The 27,372-nt window shown below is 40.1% G+C and overlaps 2 protein-coding genes across 2 annotated transcripts; one reads left to right on the forward strand and one right to left on the reverse strand.

Annotated features, from left to right (window-relative positions):
* Positions 1 to 180: 180 nt before the first annotated feature.
* Positions 181 to 7,928, reverse strand: ZFAND1 (zinc finger AN1-type containing 1). The gene is made up of 8 exons (XM_048068321.2): positions 7,806 to 7,928; positions 6,295 to 6,337; positions 5,541 to 5,580; positions 5,073 to 5,200; positions 4,890 to 4,981; positions 3,992 to 4,116; positions 820 to 975; positions 181 to 688 (listed from the first exon to the last, which is right to left on the reverse strand). The coding sequence occupies exons 1-8, from the start codon at positions 7,858 to 7,860 to the stop codon at positions 518 to 520; spliced, it is 810 nt and encodes a 269-aa protein (XP_047924278.2). The 5' UTR covers positions 7,861 to 7,928; the 3' UTR covers positions 181 to 517.
* CHMP4C (charged multivesicular body protein 4C) lies at positions 7,818 to 26,497 on the forward strand. The gene is made up of 5 exons (XM_013172407.3): positions 7,818 to 8,297; positions 16,513 to 16,690; positions 17,606 to 17,720; positions 21,104 to 21,212; positions 23,432 to 26,497. The coding sequence occupies exons 1-5, from the start codon at positions 8,102 to 8,104 to the stop codon at positions 23,494 to 23,496; spliced, it is 663 nt and encodes a 220-aa protein (XP_013027861.3). The 5' UTR covers positions 7,818 to 8,101; the 3' UTR covers positions 23,497 to 26,497.
* Positions 26,498 to 27,372: the final 875 nt, after the last annotated feature.

Below are 27,372 nucleotides of genomic sequence, written 5' to 3' on the forward strand. Positions count from 1 at the left end.
AACTAGTATAGGCTGGGGGCTGATGTGTTGGAAAGTGCCGCATTCCCAACTAAATGAAATCTGTTCTTGTAGATTTAGAAAAGATGCTGCAAGAGTGTAATGTGTCTCCTTCCTTCGCAGAACCACCACACTCTTCCACAGAAACCAACATACTCTTTCACAGAACCAACATACTGTAAGTTTACATTTTCCTATTTGTTTTTAATATACACTTTTCCCATAATTTACACAAATATAAATAAAAATTTAGGAAAACATTATTGACATCTTACAGTTAAATAAAGCACAAATTTATTCTAGACAGTATCTGTAGTATTAGTTAATATAATAACTAATATTCCTTTTAGGACATATTTCTTCTGCCAGTTATGCAACTGAGGAATTGATGGGACCTGTGTCTTCACATGTGAGGGCATATTCTGGCACACTAGTGATTTAAAAGGAAAATGGCCTTGGTTTTAATACCAGAATTCTAAAAAAAAAATATATTTTTTTGCTGTTTGCAATAATTTACTAATTAACTTAAGTATGACTCTGTATCTTCTATAAGTAGAACATCATTATCAAGATACTCCAAAATTATATTTCCACCATTGAATAATGGACATTCTTTATCAGATAGCCATTTTTCCAATGTGTCGTCAAATGGCAAGGCTTCTCCAGAGGTAGTATGGCATAACCTCAATTTCTGCAAGACAGATAACGCAGAAATTAACATCAGGATTTGCCTAAGATGCAAGAAGTGGAGGAAGAGGGAAGAAGGGTTAAAAAAAGAAAAAAAAACAACCTGGAAAATGTTTATCATCATCATAGATTTACCTGGGCTGTTGATCTGTTGTTGTCATTTTTAAGGCTTGCTAAGGAAGCTGCGAAGTCTACTACTTTGCCAATACTCCACTTACTGCAAAAGAACATGGGCTTACTTTTCTCTTTGTTTCCCTTTGGTAAAAATACTTGAAAGTAAATTCTTTCCGTCTAGAAAAACATGAAAAAATAAGCAAAACAAAAGTTACAGAAGAAACACATAATTATAGACATATGCATTTTTCAGTTAAAGGTAAATTTCAACCCCAAATTCTAAACTTTAGTTGTTCTATTCCATCAGGACAAAGGCCCCATTCCTACACAGAACAGAAGAAATAGCTCAAAACGTCAAGTCCAATCTCCTCCAACTGCAGGCACATATATGATGGACAGTAAGTTCAGAAAATTGGAAAGTACGCCTTTCAGACTTCAAGAGGTATAGAGTATTATATACAGACAGATATGAAAAAATGTCTGTCCTGTGTTTATTAGATAGAACTGACTGCTTTGAGGACAAAAAGGTGAATTTAAACAGGCAGTGCTGGCTTCTGGCAGCAGTACAATCTGTCTCAATTTGGAATGCAAAGCCTATTAAAACAGAATAATTCACTGTTCTAGAAATGTGTTTCACAAATGAACACTTCAGTCAGGGCCACCTACTCATTTATCCTGTTTTTTATCCTTTTATCTACTAATAGTTCTTTCAATATCTGCTAGGCTGAACCATTTGTTTAAGAAATTTCAAGGGTAACCTGTAAGAATGATTCTGAATGGGACCGGGACAACCCCTTCTTCAGGTTTATTTCTTCTTGACACTCATGCATAGACACAAGTACAACTGGTATATCCATCAGTTGACTGCCCTTTATGAGTCCAATCCAGACACTATCAAACAAGAAAGAAGTCTTATTTTTTAAGATTTTTGCCTTCCCTAGAAAAATATGGATCTAGCCTCCTTCCAGTTGTGTTCATAAAACTGAGAATGAATTTCATCTGTGAATTTTCCCAAAAACTTAAGTGCTTTCCACACACAAAAATCTGTAACACTCAGGAATATTACAAAGGGGCAAGGGAAGCAGGACATGAATTTTCCTAAATTGTAAGCAACCACAGCTTTTGAAACAGGTAGCACAGACATCCTATTACAGACACATGCTAACAACTCATCTGCTAACAGTGCCCTGGTACCTTCTTCCAGTTCTAAGGATGATGAGACAGTCTCCCACAGCTCACTGGAACATAATTCACAAAACTGCTCATTCTACTGTTGCACCCCTAAGATGGGATATGCCTCCTGGAATTTCTGTGCAATACCCAAGAGATTATCAGTCAATCAAGGACGCAGTAACTAACACTACTTTGCAGCATGACCCTCCTGTTTTGAGCCAGTCAGTCTTGAAAGGTATACCCGAAGGAAGCAATTATCTGCAGAAAACTAACCGCAACAAAGAGGTCAGAGAAAAGATGTATCCAAGACAGCCTGATTCTCCTGATCACAGAGTAAGAAAGGTCAGGAAGCACTGCTGAGGTCATGTGGTCCAAATCACGCTCAAAGCAGGGCAAATTTAAAGCTGGACCTAACTACAAATCAGGTTGTTTCAAGTCAGATTCAGTCAAGTTTTGAACATCCCAAAGATACCTTGTATTTTCAGAGCAGCTTATTCAAAAGTCTGACCACCCACACTGCAAATGTTTTTCCTAGTATCTAATTGGAATTTCACATATTACAGCTTGTGCACATTGCCCTCTGTCCTTTCGCTGGGTGCACCTCCAAGAAACATTTATCAATCTTCACTATATAGTGATGAGAGAGCTAATGTGCCTAAAAGGCATTCCAGAAACTTCATATTAAAAAAAAAATCTGTTAAACTGGAACAGGCTGGGCAACAGAAGACAGTAAAAAATGATAGCCAGAAGGAGTCTAGGAAGCAATTTAAATAGAGAGAGGTGCTGGAGGATAACAGGCTTATTTATCAGTGTTAAAATTATCACCGTTCTACATGGTTGAAGAATTAACATCCAAATAAGAAAATTAATGAGAGAAATTAGCATATAGTAATTTCTGCTACACTTGTTAGAGCTCACTGGCTTTGGAATTAGGAAGCAACTTTTTTTAATTTTCTTGTAAATACTAAAGGCAGATTTTTTTATTATGCCCCACAATGTTTGAAATGAATCACTCTCCCTCCAGCATACATTTATTTAAGTGGCACTATCTGTGATGAGTGGTACAAGCAGGTCTTTGTATCATGTCTTCTGCCTAAGTAGAATTATCTAATTTTTCAGCATGACAAAGTATAGAAAAGAGAAATTCATAAGAGGTCTTGGTAATTGAATAGCTGTAGTTGTTGTAAAAACAATTAAATGTACCTAACAATAAAATTATCATGTAGAATGTTTTCATTATTATAAATTTAATATAAGAGGCCTAAATTCGGTGTGCTCCAGCCCAACAGCATGGTCTAAAGTAATTTAAAATAGTTATTTTAAGAGAATGCCTAAGTACAGATCTAAAGTGAAACTCTAGATGAAGGCATTAAGTTGTTTCCAAACCAAACATAATCTGCAAAAAAGACCTAAATGCCATATTCAACTGGCCACTGTAGTGAAAAACACTACGGAATCTCTGAAATACTTCAAGATTCAGAGAAGTTAAAGGCATAAGATATACATAAAGCAACTGTCAAGACCCTCTTCCAATATGAAAGCAGGAACAACTGACTTCAGATCCCTTCATACCTCAACCAGAAACGTAATAAATGTGGCTTCAATCTGAGCAGCAGAAATAAGAGCGAAGCTTTGCAGAACGCAGAGCTCAGTTTAGTATGAGACAAGTTCAATCTGACTGGTACAGAGCTGTGCGAACTGTATCCTGCGTGAGTCAGAAGCCCCTCAGTACCCATCACAAAAAGTATCTCACGAAATGGGTTTGCCGTGTGGCAGACAAACACGTTTCTGCTATAAAGGAATTTGTCCTGAATGCTCTGAACTCTACATAGGTATCTTATAAAAGACATGAGACTAGTGAGATTGATTTTTGATGCCAGCCTGAGATCTATGTCTAAATGAACAAGGGCTTAGAGAGTTAAATCCAAAACCAAACTGAGGGAACTAGGTGAAGAACCAGAAACTTAGAAAGCTTCTCTTTCCTTTGAGAAGTCAATCACTGAAAGCAAGCATAACTGACCTGAGGCAAGGACTTGTCCCCAGACGCATGCATTTTCAGTTTCATTAATGCCACTTTTGCTGCTGTTTCACTGTTTTTTGCTCCTTTACGTTTTTTGCTTTTTGCTTCTTCATTTTTTTTAGAATCTGAGAACAACATTATTCCTGTTAGCATGAGTCACATTTCTCCTGAACATATTTTGGAGTAAGTCTATTGGGCCTCACTATATTTCTAAGGTGTCAACCCCTGTCATGCCCTCCTGAGGCCATGATATTAGGTACTCCCATTCAAGAATATCTGGAATGGCTACAGTCCTAACAGAACTCCTTTGCACAGAAAAGCAGATGAGCACTGGAACCAGGTAAACAGGTTGCAAGAGCCTAAGAGATACAAATTCCAATGCTTCTGTACCTGTGGCGATCATGGTATTCACATGGCAACAGGTTCAGGTCCTCCCTTCTACACTTAATACCTAATGTCCAGTTGTTCTCTTTCCTGCCCCAGATCTTGCTTAAAAGCTACAAAACATTACATCACGGAGTCACATTTTTTTGCCAGTTTGGTTACATATGTATAAACTCAGCACACTGGCATGTGCACCCAATACAACTACATTGTTTGCATATGAATTAATATGCAAATATAAATGACTAGCTACAATTATAGTACTTGTAGAACAAGAACAAGACGATCATTCTGAAACTAAGCCCCATTTAATCTTCAAAGACTCTTCCTAGACATCTGCTCCTGCTGTCTTATGTGAGTCTTGATGAACACAATTACATGTTGACATGGGAATTTAGGGCTGTTAAAACAAAGAACTGTCACCCTTTCTCTTCTTTTGGTCAAAGCTAGACCCTTACAGAAGGTCATGAGGCTTCTGAAGAAAATTCTAAGATATATATCCCATTGTACTTGCCTATAATATGTGTAACTAGCTGTTGGGTGGCAGCCATTCGGGGTTTTGGTGCGTCCAGCTTCTCACACTCATGGTCTGATTGATGCCGGTGTCTGTAAAAAAAATAGTGAAAAATTTGTATTAATTTTTTCCCCTATGCATTAATGAACAAATATTTATGTTTAAACACTTTGTTCCACTCACCTTAGGCAAAAATGTTTTTCACAGTAGGGACAGAGAACTGGTAAAAGCTCCTTTGCATTGCAGTCCTTATATGAGCATGGGTAAGACCTGTGCTGATCTGGTTTCACAGAATTGTTTCTTATATTCACCTAAGAATTAGTACAAAATATTCTGTCTAAATAAACAGCTATTACAGACAAATCACCACCACAGTGTCCCAAAAGAACTGTGCTTGCTCTCCATTCTGTGGGGGAAAGCAGTTCAGTAACTCTTACTTTTCTTGCCCTGGTTAAGTTTATCTCAGATAGAAAAAGAACCATCCCCCTCCTCAAACTTAATTAAATTCTGACACACAGTAAAAGAGTACATTAATTTCTTAAGCTTGTCACATTCTAAGTTGAATAATTCATACTTATATACTGTGCATATAAGTCTAATAGCTAGTTAAGCTGCATGGAAATTTAAGGTAGTCATTTATTATTACATTACCTCAGAACACCCATGAGCATCCCGGCTCCTGTGCTGAAGGCTTAGTGGCAAAAGAAGAAAATACCACACCATTATCAACATTTCAAGAGAAGAAAACTGCATGAGAAAACATTTAAGTGTCTTAAGAGCCATCTGACAAGTTTTATCATGGCAACACAGTTAAATTTTCTTAGAATTTGTTCTAATCTATTGATTTCGCAACTTGAATGGATTGGTTATGCTATTCCTCATTATATAATTTATCTCTTAGGATTTCTGCCCCATGCCAACAAAGCATTTCAAAAGAATAAGGTCATTAGCATGCTTATGAATTCATCTCAAAGCAACCGAAATTCGTCCATTTTAATGGTTTTTGGATCACCTTGCACAGGATCAGAAATGCCTTCTAACATTTTAAAGAGACATTTCATATCTGCTCTCAACTTAAGGCTGCTAATTTTAAGTGTAAATCAAAGTGCAGGCTCTGATTTGAGACTGTGGAAGAAATTTAGGTTTTCTTCCTACACGGAAACAACCAAACACAAATCAGTACAAATCAGGCTCCCATACACATGACTTCCATAATAAGTTATCTGTATTCTAGATATTCCCTCTGATTTCAAACCTCCACAACAGCCGCTTGGGAGCAAAGTTGCAAGGTCAGTAAACAAATTATTTTTTTAACTGAATGTATCTACATTGAATTACAGTACATTTCATACAACATTTAGGTCTAAAACAACTGCCACACTAAACTCTCAACAGGAAAACTCACCAAAAGACACCTGAACAGCCATCACATACAAAGGGGAGAAAATCTGAAAGAAGAAGAGGTTTGTATTAGTTGGGCAACATGGTTGCTGTTTTGCTCATAGTTTTTATTTTTTACATGATTAACTTTTGCTTTACATGATTTACTCTTGCGTGGGGCAGTTATCTTTACAAAGACACTTAGCAACTGCATCTACACAGTACTTAGACTTTTGTAACACAGTTACACCGCTAACTCCTCTAGTTAGTATTACTGAAAAATACACCAGGAGGTAAACTATATACATTCTGGAATTATGCTTTAAATTCCTAAAGAAGTGCTTCTTTCCCCCCTCCCAATATCAAATTTAGAAAATAGAACATTTAGCTAGCCATCAGACAAACATTTATCTCTTATACTAAAAACTGAATTTGTCTTGAGACCACTCAGAATACTGTTTACTGAATGCAGATGCACTGGACAATTTACATTATTATATGGCTTGCCAACTGGAGAAGACACCAACCCTTCTAAAAGCCAGCATCTCCTCCATTTGATGGTCCTGATTGTCCTGCTCCTTCCTATCTTTTACACCATGCATACTGTTTTTGTGTATTTAAATTGCATGTAACTTCTTAAGTCTGCACATGTTCCCCATCCACTGTATCAACTGTTACAGATAAAACCACTTCACCATCTGCTGAACTCAGCCATGTCAACTATGACAACAAATGCCCACTTTTAGGCCATTACTCGAGCCTTCCATCCTTCAGATTTGAACTTGATGGACCGACATGCAACTGGACTACAAAGCTCAGGTCACAAAAACTTTGGTCGCTTCATCTGTGAGACTGACTACCTCCCTCAGAAAACCTTCAATAGGAGTACTTTTGCTGCCCAGTTAAAAAACAAACAAAAAAACCCAGCCTTTTAGAGGTTACATTTTCATTAACATCATCTCCTGAAAGCAATGAAGGCTGGTGAGGGTGAAGAATGGAAAAATTGAGCAATAACGATTAGCAAAAATAGGGATTAAGCAACTCGTGATGGCACTGAAATAGCAGGCAATGACAATGTATCATGTAAGGCTGCTGCACGTTGTACCAACAAGACCTGGCTTTGGGAAATCTACCCTAACAAATAAAACTGGATTTTTTATTTTTTTATTTTTTTTATTATGCAGCTTTTCTCGTCTTTTTGACTGTTCCTCTCAACAAAACCCCTCTCAGACCCGCTGCCCAGCAGCGAAACGATCTCTTGGCTGCATACCTGCCCACTACAAGCATTAACACCAGGAGCCAAGACACAGCACGAAAAAAACCGTGAAACCCGTGTGAAAACCCCAAAACCAAGAGAAGCGAGGCCCGGAGCCAGCGCCGGGGACACCCTGACAGGGAACTCCCCACATGGAGGCCCTCACGGCTGCTCCACTCCCCCCTCTGCCAGCAGGGGGAAGCCGTGCCGTGCCGAGCCGAGCCGAGCCGAGCCGAGCCGTGCCGTGCCGTGCCGAGCCGTGCCGCCCCAGCCGCCCTTACCGAGCTGCCGGCAGCCCTCCGCCTGGCAGTGCCGCCCCAGCTCCAGCTCCGCCATTTTCCTCACGGACGGGCGGGCGGGGACAGGCGGGGCACAGCATGCAGACGGGCCGGGTGTCCCCGCCCCGGGGCGGTGCTGCTACCGGTGCTGTTACCGGCCTGGGTCCCCCCGCCTGCCCGTCCCTAACCCAGCCCCTAACCCGCCCCGCCCCGCCCCGCCGCCAGGTGCGGAGCCCCGGAAGCGCCGCGGCGGCAGCGGGGAGCCCCGGTCCTCCCCGACCCGACCCGAGGCCGCCGAGATGAGCAAGATCTCCAAGTTCTTCAAGGGGGGCGGCTCTGCGGCCCACAAGGGCCGCGGGGGGCCCACGCCGCAGGAGGCCCTGGCCCGGCTGCGGGAGACGGAGGAGATGCTGAGCAAGAAGCAGGAGTACCTGGAGACGCGCATCGAGAGGGAGCTGGAGGCGGCCCGGCAGCACGGCACCAAGAACAAGCGAGGTGAGGGAGCCCCGGGAGAGGGGAGCCTCTCTGCTGGCCTGAGAGCCCGGGTTGTGCCCTTCAGGAGAGACCTCGGTGGCTTACGAGGCTTTAAATCGTGGGTGTCGCGGGTATCCATTAATGCCTGATGCACTGTGGATGTGTTATGGCAGGCTGATAACAGGACCCTTTACTCGTAACTAACTTCAGGTCTGCGGTTCGCTGTGCGATGCTTGTGTCCGTGCTTTGCACCGCACTCGCCGCAGGTGCCAGCTGGATAAATGGTGCTGCAAGGCGCTGTTCGGCACGGCAAGGGGAGCACAGCGGGGGTGCTGAGCGCTGGTTGTGTGGATAAGTGAGAAACTGAGGCACGCGAGGATCTCGTGTAAATTCGTGGTGGTATTCACGTTATCCCCACTGGGAGAGCTGGAGAATGGACTGCTGGCGACTGAGGAACACAGTGAATAAATGATTTGGCTCAAGTTACATGTGATAAAACTGAAAAGCAAACAAAGGTTCAGAGTATTTGTAGTTGCTGCTGGTCCTGTGCTTCTGAGGAGAGGGTAATAAGGGATAATAAGGTTTGGATCTTGCTTACACCAATATTGTCATCTCTGGGAAGCAAATGATTGGAACTGCAGGTAGGCAGTGTCTTAGGGACATACAAGCCTTTGCGAAGCAGGATAATTATTTCCTAAAGTCACCTGGAATCCTGTTTGTCTACTCTGAGATTTATTGTCCTTTGAATGCTTCAAAACAGAGGCAAAATGTTTTGAATTCAAGATTCACAATGTAACAAGAAACTAGCTCCTTCATGCCTTCTTTCTATTGCCGGATACTTTAAAAAAGTTAATGGCATGTAATTTAGAGATTGTGAGGAGCTGCACTTTAAAGGTGTTCCGGTTAGCCCTTTAAGGTATTTGTAATACTTTAGCACTTACTAATCATTAGCAAAAAGCATTTAGTTAGGATTTAAAAACATCAGTAGGGACTTTAAGGCACAAACAGTCCGAGGGAGTAAAGCCAGTTCAGCAACTGAGCCTGCCAGTCTGCAGCACGTGAGCTGTCGGGTTGTCGCGTTTTGGGTTGTCGTGGCCCCAAACTCCTTACTTCTCTGGCTTCAGTTCAAGCGTCTCTTGTCCCTTTGTGCAGGCACTGGCACTTGTGAGCTGGCCCAGCGATTTAGATCAGGGAGGTGACGCAGCTGCAGCTCTACTGCAGGACTAAGTGACCGGATGGCTCCCGGAGCTGGGTCACCGTGCAGTTGCACGAGTGGCGGGGCTGACTCAAGACATCAGGCTCCTTCTGGTGTTTGGAGCAACTCCTACCGAGGTCCAGACACGCTACTGTAGAACTTGATGCCAAGTCTGCCCTTCAGGCTGGCGTTGCTGCAGGAAGAAGCAATGTTTCCTGCCTCATTCCTGCCCCATGCTACTCCCTTCCTTCTGTTGACAGAGCTCCCTGAAGGGTGTGTTCTAGAAAGCTGAGATACAGAGTTGGCTTGGTTTTTCAGCTACGTTACTTTTGCCCAGAGTAGGTTAAGTTTCTCTGGCTCCACAGCTGCAAAAGAGCTTGGACACCTGTGAAGGTGCAGAGGCTGCAATGAGGACCTATTACTGGGAGAAGGTGGATCTGCTTTAGGATTCCCCTTTAACCTGGCTGGCCTATGCTGGTTCCAGGTGTTAGCCTATCACCTTGTGCTTCAAGCACGCAGCATTTGACACGTGACGTTTTTCGCCCGGGTGTTTGTGTCCACTGCTATGCTCAGTATGCAATTCCCCTAGTTTTATCTATATAGCTTTTTGCAGAATTGTGCTACAAACTGGATCATTGGGCTGATTGTGGTGAAAAATAACTCCCTTTTTTTTCCTTTCTTGTCATTTGCACAGTGACCTACAGTTAAGGACAGTAAAGAGACAGCAAGGCAATAAGTATGGAGTGGGATTTTTTTAATGAAAAAATTGGCTCTAACACCAAAACTGGATGATGAAACTGTAATCATGAGAAACAAGAGAAACTCACCGTGCTGTGCTGAAATGATTGAATTTGGCAGGCTAGTGAGTGAGCTTAATTCCCCAAGGATACCCCTCATTTGATACGACATTTGTGCTAGTTTAATCACTGTTGATTAATGTATTAGCAGCTTTACCGTACTGTAGTTCAGAAGAAAGCTGTACTAGCCTTAAGTAGCATTATGTAAACATACATGCAAATGAGAGCATAAAAGTTTTAACTTACACTGCTTTGTTAAAACAAATATTTCAAAAGGACCTGGTGGTTAATCTTTGATATGTTCTTGCCATAACTGCATCTGTGGAGAAGCTTGTGGAACCTAAAATGGGAGTGTCTGGGACAGAAGCAGGATGTATCCAGGTATAGAAAATGCACCAAATTAGTATGATCTCATTTGATTTTTAGGCGCATGAGTGTGAGTCAGTTACACTGACACAAGTGAAATTACCTTCAAGGACTAGCAAGTTTTCATGAGCTCAAATGATTCTTGGATGGGTTCATGTGACATCAGAAGACTTGACTTAAAGCCGTAACATATTAGCTATGCAAGTACACATGAAACATCACTTAAATATCTTTGGCTCCTCCTTTGTGGAGTGTGCATCTCTGTAGTTCCTGTGCCTAATTTGAAATTAGCTATGCTTTGGGGGTGATACATTTCCAGTATTCCCTATTAATATTTTACGGTAGCTATACTACCTCAGGATTTTCTGAAGAGTGATTTGTGTTGGAATTCCCCTTGCAGAGGTTATACCATGATAAGCTGTATTTTTTTTTTTTATATATCTCATGCTGTATTTTTTGGGGTATCTCTTGATTGATTTTGTCAAGTGCGTAGCTGCTAACTCCAGCAGCAAATTGGCCTTTCATCTTCACTACTGTGAAGGTCATGCAGGAAACCTTAAAAGAAAGTGATCCCAAATATCAGAATTGATGAGGCTTGAAGCAAGAAATTGGGGCTAGCGCTAGGTAGATGCAGGCTCTTATGTTTTCTTTGTGCTTCTACAGAACACCATATCCAGGTTAGTAATGACAATAGCAGGTTTCTTTATGGCCGTGGATTAGGACAATAGCCATCACAATGAAGATCACCATGTAGAGAAGTGTTTTCATCCAAAACTTCCCACCTTCATAGTGGTCATTCACTTAGCATGTGGAAGGGTACTGCCTCCACGTGCTGACTGAACAATGACCATAGTCGCTCTTTGCTTATTTGTTTAAAGCAAGTTTATCAGCAATGCTGAATTTATGGGTAAGTACAAAGTACAAGAAAATATTACTACAGGGTAGTCCTGGGAAATGTTTTTCCTCTGTTCTTCAAAAGCTGCCTTATTTTTATTTCTTACTCTCTCCTACAATAATCCCTATGCTTTTGAATCTTCCTTCCCGTCCCATCTCACACCCCATACACACCCACTAAGCCTTTGATTCCTAGTTTGCTATGTGAGAACTCCGTTTAAAAGGAAATAAAGGAAATGGGTTTCCTGAAGTGCATCTGTGCTTGTGAAAATAGCATAAATGTGTGTGTTGTCTCAGCCTGGCATCTTTCACAGATCCTATAAAAAAAAAAAAAGGCTAAATGAAGAGAAATTAGAAGTAAGTTAAAAGAAGCCATAGTTTTTGTTTGTTTGTTTTTCCCATCCAGAGTAGGAATAAAGCTTAACCATGGAGAGCCACATAATACTACTGAGGACAAAACCTACGCAAAAAGTTGGGATAACAGTAGGTTTTCGCAAGTAGGTGCTGTAAGTATGCTGTGTGGTGCATTTGGGCAGGGTTGGTGTAGCCGTGTAGCATTCCTTTTCAATGAGCTAGTTGTACCCAGAACATTACTGAAACTAAAGAGTGAGGCAGTAGTTGCATGTTGACACAGACAGGGCTGTCATCCCTGTAGCGGGGTGTGTGACAGGTAGGGACTGAAGGCAGAGCGATATGGGGAAGCCTTTAAGCACATCTTTGTTCTGTGAGTTACAGCCATTGTTCTCTGCTCTTCTTGATCGCATTTAAAGTGTCTTGCTGCCAACTGGAATGGTTATAATGAGTCAAGAGCATCATTATTAATGAATTACTGCCTCAGTTTTAACTGCACATGCCTTCCCCCACAAGTTTTTAAGGATTATGAATGCTGATAATGTAAGGTGCTATGATTTTTGTGGCCTCAGCAGCATTTCTTTTGGTTGTTGCTAGTGTGAGATCAGATTCTGTAATCCATCAGTCCCTTACAGGGACTGAAGCAGAGGTTTTGTGAACTGTATCCAAGGATGAGATCCAGTATTTTCACAGGGATGTCTTCTGAAGACGTAACCAGTTTTTCCCTGGGAATTTTAAGGTCTATTGGATAACGTTCTTATTTCTACTTCATAATATGAGATGAGCAATTCCTGTGCTGATGGATATTGGTGGTGGTGGGCTTGACAGGTAAAGGTGTTAATTATCACTGTGCTTTCTCATTTTATTCTGATCTGTCATGAGACCGTGATTAAGGCGCCCAACTCTTTCTGTCACTATTTTTGTTCTTTGTTTTAGAAACCTGGATATTCAGTGTGGTCAGAATTACTATTGCCATTGCCAGAAATGGCCAGGATTGGTCATTTCTCCTTCCTTACTAAAGCATAAGTATAGTGGTGACTCTGGAAATGTGTTTGTATGTTAATAACAGTAGTTCTTTAATACATGTGCTTAAACTGACAGAATAGTCTACTGTTGTTCCAGCCACTTAACTTGAAGATAAAATAAAAATTCAGTTTAAAAACAGTGGCTCCTAATCTATGAGCTCTATCCTGCTTGCTGGAGTTGGAAGTAGAGCGTAAGAAAAGTGCTAAAGCTCAAGCAATTGCTGACTGCTCAATTATGAAACGCAGGAATTGAATCTGCTTCTTTGTAGCACAACATTGAGAATGTCTGAGATGACTTGTTTTCCTGGGGAAGACCTCCACCTCTTCTTGGTTAAATCGATATTCCTCTTGCTTCCTCAGACTCTGCCCCTGCTTAGACTCTTCCTACCTGGGCTGTCTTCCTTTTCTGAAATCTTGGAAATGGGCATACCTTCTTTCAGTGCCATTCTTAGACCTTCAGTGAAGTAAGTTGATGTTTCTCTCCTCAGTTTTTTCTTTCTTTTTTTTTTTTTTTTTTAATAATATGCTCTCTTTCAGTGTGGTTATTATGTGATAGCTTTTCTGTAGCATTTAGATTTAGTTCTTCTGAGAATTGGCACACATTTTAAAATGAGTGTATGTACAGTAGAAAAGCACTTATTATAATGAAATTCACTTTGATTCTGTACAACAACAAAAAAAGCAGACTGCAAGTAACAAGAATATTCTCCTTTCTCACCTGTGGGAGCTATGATTGCAATAGACCATGCGAGGAAAGGGATTCATTTAATATAAATGAAAAAATTGTATAGTGTGGTGTAGGAATATCTTATACTTTGCTTGATAAGAACGGAGTATGAATTGATTTGCTATCAAGTGCTTTGTTCTATAAGTCACTGGTAAAACTAAAGAGAACTACGTAAAATGATGTTGCAGTACAATAATTAGGAAAAGCTGTTTATGAATAGGGGAAGTCTCAGTTGACCTTCTTCTGAGGTTTCTTAATTTGGGTGTGGTTTAATTAAATATTTATACAGGAACCTTCAGGATTTTGAAAACAACTGCTGTGCATGTAACGGAGGAAGTCCATTTTCTCTTTGAGCAGTCGATAAGAACAGCACCATCACAGAGCCCCATTCCTGAAAAAGACTGGCTGGAAATATTTTCCCATGGTAGCTGCTTCTTTCAGTTGAAGCCTTTCTGCACCATCCAGTTGGAGTTCCTCTGTCCACAGGGTGTTGCAGTCCTCTCTGGTACAGCCACTCTTATGCAAACTCAGAACGTTAAGTTTACCTGGAATATCTGGCCTAATCTAAGAATACAGGATCAAATTTTGATTGAATTGAAGCTGAGGAAGGAAGTGTCTGGTGTCATAACAGTACCAATAATAACCATATATAAGGAGGGAAAATAAGTAGGTAGAAAGACTATTTGGGATTAAGTCAAACTGATATACTTTGGAATTGCCACAACAATTAGAATTCTTACATTTGCCATTTGTGTGACTTCGTCTGGGGTTCAGGCATATTTTCATAGTATAAATGATCACAGAATCATAGAATGCCTTTGGTTGGAAGGGTCCTTTAAGATCTTTTGATTCCAACCCCCTGCCATCGGCAGGGACACCTCCCACCAGACCAGGTTGCCCAAAGCCCCATCCAGCCTGGCCTTGAACACTTCCAGGGATGGGGCATCCACAGCTTCTCTGGGCAACCTGTGCCAGTGCCTCACCATTCTCTGAGTGAAGAATTTCTTCCTTATATCTAAATCTAAATCTCCCCTCTTTTAGTTTAAAGCCACTCCCCCTTGTCCTATCACTGCACCCCCTGACACACAGTCCCTCCCCAGCTTTCCTGTAGGCCCCATTTAGGCACTGGAAGGCCGCTGTAAGGTCTCCCCAGAGCCTTCTCTTCTCCAGGCTGAACAACCCCAACTCCCTCAGCCTGTCTTCACAGGAGAGGTGCTCCAGCCCTCTGAGCATCTTTGTGGTCCTCCCCTGGACTCACTCTAACAGGTCCGTGTCCTTCTTGTGCTGGGAGCCCCAGAGCAGAACACAGCACCCCAGGTAGGGTCTCACAAGAGCAGAATAGAGGGGGACAATTACCTTCCTCGCCCTGATGGCCACGCTGCTTTTGATGCAGCCCAGGGTGCAGTTGGCTTTCTTGGCTGGAAGCATGCACTGCTGGCTCATGTTCAGTTTTTCATCAACCAATACCCCCAGGTCCTTCTCCTCAGCGCTGCTCTCAGTCCCCTCGCTGCCCAGACTGTATTTGGTGCTTAGGATTGTAAATCTTGAGAACATGTCCCAAAAGCTCGGAAAACGTTCAATTTGAATACTGTTTTATCTATTGGGGTTGTGGTTTGCTGTCACTGCAGGTGCTAAAGACATTCTGTATTTCAAAGTCTTTGCGAATACCTGTCCTTGTGTGACTAATGAGCAGCAACTGTGACCTTATTGATTCAAACACTTGTCAGAAAAGCAGTCAGTATTTTAGTATGTAGCTACACACTGTAAGTCAGTGTCCCCTCTTTGGAGGTATCCTAGCTTCATTTGGAAACCCTGTTGTCTAGATTCAGTGTTACTGCATTTGGGTAATCGTTTAAACAGAACACCCACAGTAATCGCTGCTGTTTTTCAAGTATGGGGGGCTGCAGTTGCTTCCTGGCTCTGAACCTGATTAAAAAATTAAAGCAAGAGATAGGAAGAAAGATCCAGGTATTAATTAGCATTGAAAAAACAATGGGTTAACTCAGTCTCTTTTTTTTTTTTTTTGCCTGGCACATGTACAGTTTGGAAAGAACAGAGGTCAGGAAATACTTGTGGCAAGATTGTGTGTTCCACACACAGAGACTGAGTGAAAGCCTTTCTCCTTCTGCTCGTCACATGCATTTATGCTGGTAATGATTTACTCTGGGCAAAGTATTCTGCTTATAACTTATCAAATACAAAACAGTAATCTCGCTGATTTACAGAGGTAATCGAGAGTTGCTAGATTTTATTGTGGCCCTTTACAAAGGCTATGTGTCTTCTGTATATTTCCAAGTTCTAAGGATTAAAGATCACGCTCCTCAGTGACTGTTATGGAAAATACAACTGAAAGCCAGAGGAGTCCTTCCTCTGATCTAACCCACCTGCGAGGTTAGGTCATTTGGGCTTTCCATTATACTTGACACTCTGCTGCTGCAACAAAACTTAGAAAGCAGCATTCATGGAAATGTGGTCATCACGACGGATCTTCTTGCTCTGTCTTTCTTAGTTTTTACTCAGGTTTTGCAACCTCTTCCTTTGATTCTCACTCACGTCCTCCTTTCTGATTTCTCTTTGATGTTTTTCTTTTCCTTCCCCGTCTTCCCTGTTTTGCCCACGTGCACAGGATGGAATTCAAGATCTCCTGTAGTGGAGGAAGAAGCTGCTCTTCTCTGTGGTTCTAAAAGGAGTTAATCTAAACGAGGTTCCCTGTTTTTTGCAAACTGCATGTTGGTGGTCTGATGTGGTCAAAGTTTGCCTTTCTACTAGTAAGGTAGGAAGGTGAGAATTATAACTTCTCCAGGTTGTATTGTTAATGAACTACTTGTACTTGCGTTTTGCTATGAAAATACGCAGTGTACTGTGCTCCTCTGCATTACAGCTGCCTTACAAGCACTGAAGAGGAAAAAGAGATATGAGAAACAATTGAATCAAATTGATGGGACGCTCTCAACCATCGAGTTCCAGAGAGAGGCGCTGGAAAATTCACACACAAACACAGAAGTGCTCAGGAATATGGGTTATGCTGCACAAGCTATGAAAAAAGTACATGAAAATATGTAAGTCCTTTCTACTAGCTTTCAAGATGAACTTGGCAATAGCTTTTAAACTATTTCATTGCTATGTACCAAGTCAGCCAGTTTTGACTTCATTTTGGTTCAGGCATTTAATGTCAGGAGTGCTGTTGGTGCTGTAATGTTGTATTTGGCAGAAAAATACCTTTTCTTAACAGCAAGTCTAGAAGGAAGTCCAACTACCTTAGGAGATCCAGCTGGTACTAGTTTTTATTAAATCTGCCTTGGCTTCTGCCCTCAATTTTTACAAAAGAAAACTTCGTTGAGAAAACTATGTGTACTTCTTCAAAATCCATAAGCTAGACTGTGATTCAAAGTATTAACTGGACTTGAATAAAAGGGAAGGTAATTTTTTTGCGTGAGTGTATTATTTTTATATGTCCTATATTGTTTCATGGGGCATTTTCCTGCCTGAATAAACAGAGTTAAATCAGAAAGGTTGTTCTGGCAGAAGTAAACAGGAATTGAAACAATACTGTAGTTAACAATAAGGGGAAGCATTTAAATGGGGCACTGTTAAGCTCCCCCTAGTTCTGATGAATGCTTAACATCAGAAAAGATCCATCTAACAAAGATGCTGACCTTGGGAAGGACGTACAGTCTGCCTAGAGAATGTGACTGTTGGCCGATGGATCTGTGAGAAGCACAGAGGTGGGGAGAGGCACAGGCTGCTGCATTATGACTTTTGTTATAATCCCAAAGTGGAAGAAATTGGAGTGGCTAAAACATACAGAAGCTTGCCAGGAAATATTAAGGTTTAGGTAAGGGAAATTATTCCATGTGAGTTCTCTCGTTTAAACATCCATGGGCATAAAATAAAATAGGGTCTGTTCAGTTGTTTCTGAGCCTCTTCTGTAGGATTTGATTTATGTACCTTTAAAAACTTTGTTATTTTGCCAGGGACTTGAACAAAATTGATGATTTGATGCAAGATATCACTGACCAGCAAAATGTTGCTCAGGAAATTTCAGAAGCTATCTCAAACCGAGCTGGATTTGGTGATGAGTTTGATGAGGTTAGTACTTTACTAAAGACTGGGAGTTTTGATTATAAAATAGTTATTGTGTGGTGCAGTGGCTTGTTCCAGAGATTGCAATTTCACATCCTCACCTTTTGAGAAATCATTGTTCTAGCTTACCATATCTAGCACATTTTATATTTATTTATATATTTATTTAAAAAAATAATTAAATATATAAAATGAAAATGAGGGGTTTAGCTGTATTCATGTAGTTAGTATTCTCAATTGTAGTATTTTCAATTGTACCATGGAAAGAGGTCACTAAAGCATATAATTTGTACTTCTCCAAAGGGACACTGCAATATATAATTTGTTGTACTCAAAATAGGTATAGTGATATTCCTTTCACTACACTGTGAACTGGCTACCATTCACAATTTTGAATATATGGGCCAAATTTAAGGGGTTTTATTTTGTGCTTGGAGATGCTGGTCCTTTCATTATTTTCCAAATTTTCCACAGAAATAAATTAATGAGGTAGAAGTAATTGCTGTTAGAAGCAACAAGGATTCTGTCCTCAAACACTGTTCTTCTGAAAACCTCTCAAAAAAGGTATCTAGGACCTTCTGGAAACTTGTTGCAGTAGCTTTCATCCAGTATTGCTGGACTTGATTTTGTGTATCTAAGGAGGACATAGTGTTCAAGGGGAGAGTACATGCAAAGAGACTGTATATGAGTTTATGAGACTGTACATCCTACAGCCTGTGGGATGCAGAGCTGAGGTTCAAACCCAGTATCACAAACGGTTTGGTTTTGTATTTTAACTGTGTGTTAAAATGACCAAGCGCTAGGAATCATATGAATAATGCCTTAAAGAATCAAACAGTTCCCACCCTTCCCAATTAATTTATTCTTACATACCCAAATGGACAATAGAGAAAAATACATGCGCTATATATTTGTGCTTGATTAATATTTTGCCTTTTCATTCACAAGTTATCCTTTGGAGTTTTTGAAAAAAGTAGTGATTCTTTGTATTTTTCTCCCCACTATCTGCTTTTCTATTTTTGTACTTTGAATGAAAATCAACTTTTCAAGAAACATTTAATCAATACTGACGTAAGGAATGGGATTTATCTGGTATAAACTGGTCTTCAGACAACTGAAAAAACATACTGCCATCCTGAACAGTGTCACTTTCTTTTCATCCGTGCTTAACTTATTGAGCCTAGACTCAGTAATGATGTTTCAGATTGACCTGAAAGTTTCTAATAGATGCTTGTCCAAGTTAATGGACGTGTTTCCTGTTCTGGGAAAATAAGCCACTGTCACATCGGGTATCACTGTACCAGCACCTACTTTTGCATGAGGGCCTAATAGTTACAGTGCTTGTTCAGTCATTGGGAAGCTTGGATTGCATAACACTTCAGCTTAAGGGTGCCGGAATTTGTGACTTAATCCCTGGTTTTTGAGGTCACTTGTGTTGGAGGAGGATGCTTAGTTTTTATTTGTTTTGAAGAATTTTTTTGACCACGCACTTGATTGCCTCTTTACATGTGTGCCATGGGTGTAAGGAGGTCATTGAAACATGTAATTTATACTGCTCAAAATAGACATGTAAACACGGGGTTCTTTCTCCCTGGGATTACACGGTATATGTAAGGAAGAATTAAAAAAAAAAAAAAAAAAAAAAAAGCTCCATCCTACCTGAGTAGGATGCTCTCCGGGGAGGGGAGGGGGGTGAATCCTTGCCTGGAGACATGTTTTCTGATAATCAGATGTGAAATACGCACATTCCAGTGGGTGAAGTCTAGACCCTGAGAGTTTTGATCCTCTCCACGTGGTATCTGCCCTCTGCTTCCTTTTTGGCTTAAGTTCAAGAGGAGGAAGGGGATTATTTATTGTAGCTACTACAATGCTTCACAGCCTCGTTGTACAGCAGTTCCTGAGTTATGGGAAACACAAGTTAGATCCATGCTTGAGGAGGAGGAGAACTTAAAACTTGAGTCTCCCACTTTGAGAACTAATGTTCTAGCCATTGCATCACTATGTTAAAGATCATGGCCACTGTTTATTCCGCTATTCCATCTCTCTCTCTCTCCCTCTCTCTATATTTTTTATTTTTTTATTTAATAAAGAGCCTGTCATGGCCGATACTACCTCTTGATATTTTATGTATTCAGCGGAGGCTGCTGAGGCTTAATTTGGTGTTGGAAAGGGTTAGATGGTCATCTAGAGGTCTTCAGGAACACTCGTTTCCATTGACTACAACAGCTTGGACACTAACTTGTGAAGATGATATTCACACCACTGATGGACGTACTTAAAGTACAGATACCTTTGCACCTAACTAAATGCATTAGACAGACATGGGGCCCCACCCTGCACATGTCTTTGAGAGAGCTGCCATCGATTGAACATCTTCAGGTGCAGACCTGATGCTGAAATTTTTAGATGATATTCTAGAGCTTGCATTGTGAACTAGGTCAGACTTGTGAACTGTAGCCTTTTTTGGCCTTCTATATATAAAAGAAAAACTTAGGTAGGCCTGTGCTGGCTACATAATCATCATTTTAACATCTACATTGGTGATAAGCAAGGTATAAATGGGTAGGCAAAGCCCATTTTGAACCCTAGATCTCACTTTGTTCCAGACACTCTTTTGCCCAGCCACATTTGCCCAACAGTGGTTCTTTCTGAACCATTTTATCAATGTGGCAAAGGTCTGTTTCTCTACACTGTGATTGATATTTAGCTTCCTTTCTTTGGGAAACTCCGACTAAGGAATAAGTCCTTGGCTTTTTTAAAAATGTAAAGCATTTTTATTTTTAGTATTATACAATGAGATTTGATCGTATGTCCAAGTTAGCTTCTGTAGCTAAAAGCCCAAGAGTGTTACGTGCGTCAAGAGTGAGTAACAGGGCTCACGAGATCAGTGCTGCTTTGAAATTAGATGTAATCCAGGACTTAGTGTGATAGAGCTGAAGCACAACACTTAATGACAGTCTGTCTTATACCCAGTGGAAGTTGTATGGTTTTTAAAATGGGAGAAGTCACACACTATAATTATAATCTGCTTAAAATGTACAGACTTCAGATTTGGAAAAAAAATGATGAAGGCAGTTGGACTTTTTCCTCTGTTTGATTTTGACAGGAATACTAACTACACTGGCATTTTTCTTTCTAATTTTATTCCTTGTCCTGTTTCTAGCTTTCATTGTCCTTGTTTAAACTTTCAGTTAAGTTTTACTGTTTTTCCCCACAGTAGGTGAAAATTATACTTGCAATATGCTGACTTTTGATATGACTGACTTCTAACTTTGTTTTCAAGCATAAACTGTTATTTCAGTAATGCTTTGCTTTATAGTGGTTACAAGTGCTCTTGACTCAAATTGCTGTCAGGACAATGAATTTATTAACATTTTCCTTGAATTTAGGATGAGTTGATGGCAGAATTAGAAGAACTGGAGCAAGAAGAAATGAACAAGAGAATGGCAGATGTCAGACTGCCAAGTGTTCCATCCACCTCGCTACCTTCTCGCCCTGGTAAACTGCTTACTTTCCATTTCAAGTTTCTCTTTACTAAGCCATGCTGTGAGTAGGAGGAGAGGAAGAAAGAATCATAGATATGTATTTAGCTCTTTTAACTTTTAAAGCATTATAGAATTCTTATCCTAATTTTTGCATGTGTTTATTATAAAAAGCAAAGTGGAATTCCAGTTTGCTGTATGAATGTATTTAGGACCAAATTTTCTGTAGATTAGAGGAAGCAAATTCAGGGGACTTGAACTTTCATGTACTGTGATGTGGATCAGATAGGTCGCTGGGGAATGGGAAGATCTTTTTTATCTTCTGGCAATTTAAATCCTCAGTCTTTTTTAATTAGAGCCTGACCTAGATTCAAAATGTTTGCATGAGGAAGTTTCAGCTTTATAGAGTAGTGATTTGATACTTGTCACTGGTATTTTAAGTAGAGGTGAATGAGGTAGCAGGAAGTACAAATTTAAAGAAATATTGTCTGTCATTCCTTTACTTACTTTCTATAGAACAGACATTCCTGGCATTAAGCAGTAGTCTTGATTTGCTGTAGTTCTGCCCTGTTTGGTTTGAATTAAGCCAGAGACAGTCAACTTTTAACTCTATCTCTCACTGTGTCCCTGTTGCTCTTTATCAACTGAAAGACTTGCTGTATACGGATGCTTGTAAAAAGAGTATAAATATTTGGTGGCAAGGATAGCACGCACGCAGCATGAGCTCCGTGGTGCATTCTGCTGCAGAACAGGTTACCTAGATCAGCTCATCCTGAAGACTCTTATGCATGTTTTGGCAGTCAACACTTAAATCCCTGAGAAGCAGTTTAAAATGTTAAAACTGGGCCTGTGGCCTCATCTACTTATGTAAACTGTAGAACAGCTAGTAAAAAGTGGATTTGGGAAAACTCAGTGCAAATTGCAGTCTGGGCACTTACAGCTTGTTCATGCAGTCTTTTCCAGAGCCAGCTGTGCCAGCTGACATTTTTATTAAACCCAGGCCATCTCCGTGTGCTTCTCACTATCTCAGATTTGCTACCTCATCTCTCTATATGACTGCTTCAGGCAAAATTAGTTAGCTACGTTTATGCAGTTTAAGGCCTTGTAAAACTGGCTAATCTTTTCTGTAACTGCATGCTTACAGAACACAGAAATGACAAAATATGAACAGTTAATGGTTCTGTAATGCTTCTAATTGGACATGCACGTTAATCTCCTGATTTTAGAGATGGGGAAAACTGAGGTGGAGCAAGGCACAAATGACCTTCTCCAGCTGCACAGTAAGCCAGTGGCACTTGCAGAGTAGGGACTGGACCCAGGGTCTCCCATGTCCTTCTCCCAGCTTTAGCCCCAAGAAGTGGTACTCCGTCTCCCTGGAGATGGTGGTTCCCAGCAGTGGGGCTGCCACAGGCAGGAGCCAACTGGCTGCTGTAAAACATACACGCAAGGGTGGTGCCACCCAGTAATGCAAATCCTGACACATACAGCACGAAGCTGGGGAGAGCCAAAGGCTGAACCTGGGCAGTAGGGCATGCAGTTTGTAGGTTGCTGAATGAAGGCTGTTCATATGAGGTTTTAGTTCAAGTAACATGAAGATGTGGGATAGGAGATTTGGATTAAAAAAAAAAAAGTGAGAAAGCATGTGTGGGACCTAGAACAGAGCTGGACATTGCTGCTGCTGTGACCACAGCAGTTATCTGAGTAGTCACAGATACTACCCGAGCAATGTAAGTTCAGGATTTTTTTCCCTTTCAATAAGTGGTAAGTCTCGTTAAAATGTGTTGATTCCATGTTGAGACTGGACCTGCACATGCAGAACCCTTCGGCACTATTTGGAAAGGTAGCAGGATGCACAGCTGGCAAGGAGCAGGTCATTCATGCCTGCTTGAATGAATCACAGAATTGTAGCGGTTGGAAGGGACCTGGATGTGAGAGAACTGGCAATGTTGTGGTGTGTGCTTACTCTGTGTACAGGTTAAATAAATTTTCTGTGGGAGTCTTTCAGTAGGAGGTAAATCAGACCTATAATTGTTAACATCAGGGTTATGTGTGAGCTAACGGTGGGACATGCTAGTCACAGCATCATCACTATGCTACCTACATTTAGCTTGCTACTCAGTAAAGTGACTTGAGATCTTCAAACTGAGCACTATACAAGTCCTAATGTTAACAAATAAAATGTTTCTGTTTCTGCTGCTATTAGTTGATGATTATTGTTAATCTCTTTCTGTGCAGCATCAACCAGGAAGAGAGTGGACGATGAAGATGATATGAAACATCTAGCTGCCTGGGCTTCATAAGAGCATGGTGCTTTTATGGCATGGAACATTACAGTAGAGATGCAAAGAGCTGCAATGCTGTTGTTAATTTGTAATAGTTACAAATTTAGTGTGGTTGTGTTTCATACGGACTTTTTTTAATGGCCAATCTTGCTAAAAATGTGACTTCCATATTTCAAAATTAGTTTAAAAACAAACAAAAATAATAGTTGCCAAAACCTCCATACTTTTTTCTTTTTCAGCCTAGGCCAGTGGTTTGTTTTGCTGTCAGTATCAGGTTTTATTATGTTACGTCTTGTGGTTTTGTGAGACCTGTGCCTCACTTGTGCACAAAACTGGATGCATCGCTGAAATGAAAAAGTTAAATAATTGATCAAAGCCCTATCCTTAGAGGGTCCAAAACAGCTTTATACACGTCCTTTGCACCCAAGAGCTAACGGCCATTCATTTGGGCATGGAGATTTATCCAGTTTGCCTGGAGCACCTTGTGGTGTCCTAGATATTAAGCGGAGACTCTTCTGTAGATCTTCTGAGGTGCAATAATTTATTAATTTTTTGTTATTGTTTTAACTTTGGCAACACTGTCCCATGCACATGTATATGGTCTACCTGAATCATGTTGCAAACTATTTCCAACTTGGTTAAATAACAGCTTTGCTATGACAATGACTATGATTTTATAGATCCCTGACAAACAAAATTGATTTCCACTAACCCTGTCAAAAAGCCAGAGGAGATCTAGCCTTTCTGTCTTCCACCATGACTTTCTGGGGTGAGTCTTTACTTTGTATGGAAATACCCATTCTCAAAGGAATTAATAACACAATTTTTAATTCTGCATTTTCAAAATGATTTTCATTTCTGAGCATTTGGTTTCTGAGTGGAAACTGTCAATGTGTTGTCTTTGAAATGCCTTTTTAGCTCTGTTTAAAAGCTGATTCTAAATTATTTGTAAATTTGATATATTATTGTCCAACTGATGGCTTTTTAGCTTAAGGAACAAATGCCACTGAGTGCTGAACTACTATATGTAGAGAGAAATCACTGTTCACATATTAAAAAAAAATGCTGCTTTGTACAAAGAAATTTTATTAAGACTTAAGCTCTATGCTAGTAGCTTGCTATAAATCACAAGGATGTAGTGAAACACTGGAGTTCCAAGGAAAGTGAGAAGCAGAGTCACACTGATCTTAATTTCTTATTTTCAAATTAATTTATATATATATGATTGAACCACTTGGGGAATGATGGGAGACTTGGTTTCTGTAGATCTACAGCATCAGAAGACCGATCTGTGGGGCTTTAGCCTGTGATTTGCTGGGCGTTCATAGCCTACAACAGGCTCTAGCCTATCGTATTTTAGGTTAAGCATAAGCTAACGTGTGTTTATGGACATGGTATTCTGGTGTGCTCAACCTGTTGAGTTGAGTTCTGTGAATGAAACACAAAATTTACTAGCACATTGTAAAACTTTCAGGACTTCATTCTTTGTAGTGGAATTGCTTTTTGTTTACATCTATTTGAAAGAAGAACTAAGCCTTGTCACTTGTGGAGAAAAAAAGTTTCTGATTCTACTACAGAGTTTGGGGGTACCAGGAAAATTATTCTTTTCTGTTGGGAGTCAAGTAAAAACTGGAAGTATTCCATTTTTGTTTAAAACAAAAATTAAAGCACTTCCTTAAATTTGAAAATGTATTTTGAATTCTCAGTAGGAAACCAAACACTAACAAAATGTCATTTAGTCTTAATGCTTACTGAAATTCAGGGTAAGATGCCAGCTGAAAACTTCCTTGATGGGCATATTTAATAAAATAATAAATATTCAGAGTTATCTAGAATCAATTCCCTAGTTCTGTTGGCTGAAATCCCATTTTAAAGGTTGAAGCAGAGTATACAATTCTGAATTTGGTACAGAAAGTGTTAGTATACACTGATTTGGCAAGTCTGCAAGGCTGACTGGCAGTGTGCTTCTGGACACATCCTGTATTTCTTAATGTAAGTCCATGCCAACATAATCCTGTGCTTAGCTCTGGAAAACTGTATTATAGCATCTGTTCTTGGTCGCATTAGTAGTTTTCCAATGCTTAGCATATTTAAAGGGTTCTATAGCCTAACCAAAATAGGTGTCTACCCTTCCATTTTAAAGTGATTTTTCAGTCTGCTCTGGAAAATGTGTACCTGCAGGTTTTTATGCAAGGACTTTCCATGTGAACACCCTGCAGGGGAGAAGAAATTCTAGGGAAGGCCTTCTCCTTTGCAAACAAGTGTCAGACTGCTAACCTCTGGCAGTGTTTTGGCCACATGTTGATCCTGGGGAGCTTCTGCTTATTGACGTCGGACCAGGCACTTAAAGAACAAAGTTTGGAGGATGAGGAATAAAAAATATGGTCATTCGGGTGAGCTTCTCTAAAAGCTGGCATGTAGTGGCTGGCAATTCTGGAGGACAGTCACATACCAGTTCACGGGCTAGGACATGTCTGGTCTAACCTTCATAGTGAAGCTATTCTCAGAAATACTATAGTCATGTACACAAATCAAAATACAGTATAAACTCCCAAAACTGGAGTGCTTCTTGTATTTGTTTGAGAGACAGTAGATGACTGATTTTCTTCAAAAGCAAAGGAGTTTTAGGGATTTAATTCAGCTGAGGAGGTGGCTCTTTCCTGTGTAAATTCAGATGAAGCTGTGACAAATGCTTCTTTCTTTTTTTGAACATATGTCTCTCTTCATGCCAAGATGGTATTTGTTTAGCACATAAGCAGACTAGAGTGAATAGTGTCAATGTGTTATTGTAAATGCAATTAACTACTAACTCAAACATATTTTACAAGAGGACTGTGGAAGCAGATGGTTTACTGTAGCTGACTTTATTTCCTGATTCTTATTTATTTTGAGAATGTTTTCTTCTCTTAACAGGCTTGGGCATTTTAAACCTGGATAGCTTTACAAAGGGGAAATATTAATTAAAGAATAAAAATTAATATATACATATCCTGTAAATAAACATTTTTTGTCACCATTGTGCTACCTGTATTATTTTCCTCTTAGGGAAACTTTACATACTCTTCTTACACCATCATTAGGATGCAGTACTCTCTTTAGTGAGTGCAAACATTGTTGGAAAGACTTTTTGATGTATTAGTCTTTCAACACCATCTTAGAATTCAGTAATTCTTCAAAGGTAATCTGGCTTTAATTTAGGAAAAAAAAAAGGGGGGGGGGAGAGAGGCTAGAAAGCAGAGTGTATGCAACAGTGTTTGAGCTTCATTCATTTGCACACAGCATTTGTGTTACAAGAGATTCTTTTATTTCACTGTGTCCAAAAATTCAACTTTTTTTTCCTTTGCAAAAGATCTCTTCAACGTTTCAGAATTGTGTATTTCTCATTTTCTAGATCTCAGTTAAAAGGTGAAAGGGTTGAGTCTTTGTAAAAAGAAAAAATACTGAAAAAAAGAAAAAATACTAAAAATAAATACTAAAAATACTATTTTTAAGTAAATAAAATGTTTTATTTTCTTATGAATATGAGAATCTCCTTTAAAGTAAGTGTGTGTATAGTATCTTGCAGTTCATGTATACACATGTACACACATACATACAAAGTGTTGGTGCAATACTTAAGACCATTGCTCATTATCTGGTCTGGAAAGATTTCCATTGCTTGGGCAGCTGATCATGTCAGTTTGTAAAGCGTAAGGCTTCATCATGTAACACCAAGGAACTGCTCAGTACGTACACATGCCCCATGTGTGTATAGCCATCAGGAGAGAAGGACATAGGCATGTATAGGGAATAGATTACTAAGGAGCAGGGACTAGCTTGTACATTGAAGTAATGCCAAGTATCACAAGTCTAATCTCACGTAGCTGTCATGTTTTCTCACATCTGTCCCGATTG

This window comes from Anser cygnoides, chromosome 2 (genome assembly GCF_040182565.1).
Source record: "Anser cygnoides isolate HZ-2024a breed goose chromosome 2, Taihu_goose_T2T_genome, whole genome shotgun sequence".
Lineage (NCBI taxonomy): Eukaryota > Metazoa > Chordata > Aves > Anseriformes > Anatidae > Anser > Anser cygnoides.

Excerpts from the sequence above, each read along its gene's own strand:
- ZFAND1 (XM_048068321.2), bottom strand. The coding sequence starts at position 7,860 with ATGGCGGAGCTGGAGCTGGGGCGGCACTGCCAGGCGGAGGGCTGCCGG. Across the intron at positions 4,117-4,889 it reads GCTAGTTACACATATTATAG|ATTCTAAAAAAAATGAAGAA; the intron begins GCAAGTACAATG and ends TGTTGTTCTCAG. Across the intron at positions 689-819 it reads ACAACAGATCAACAGCCCAG|AAATTGAGGTTATGCCATAC; the intron begins GTAAATCTATGA and ends TCTGTCTTGCAG.
- CHMP4C (XM_013172407.3), top strand. The coding sequence starts at position 8,102 with ATGAGCAAGATCTCCAAGTTCTTCAAGGGGGGCGGCTCTGCGGCCCAC. Across the intron at positions 16,691-17,605 it reads AAAAAAGTACATGAAAATAT|GGACTTGAACAAAATTGATG; the intron begins GTAAGTCCTTTC and ends TTATTTTGCCAG. Across the intron at positions 17,721-21,103 it reads TTGGTGATGAGTTTGATGAG|GATGAGTTGATGGCAGAATT; the intron begins GTTAGTACTTTA and ends CCTTGAATTTAG.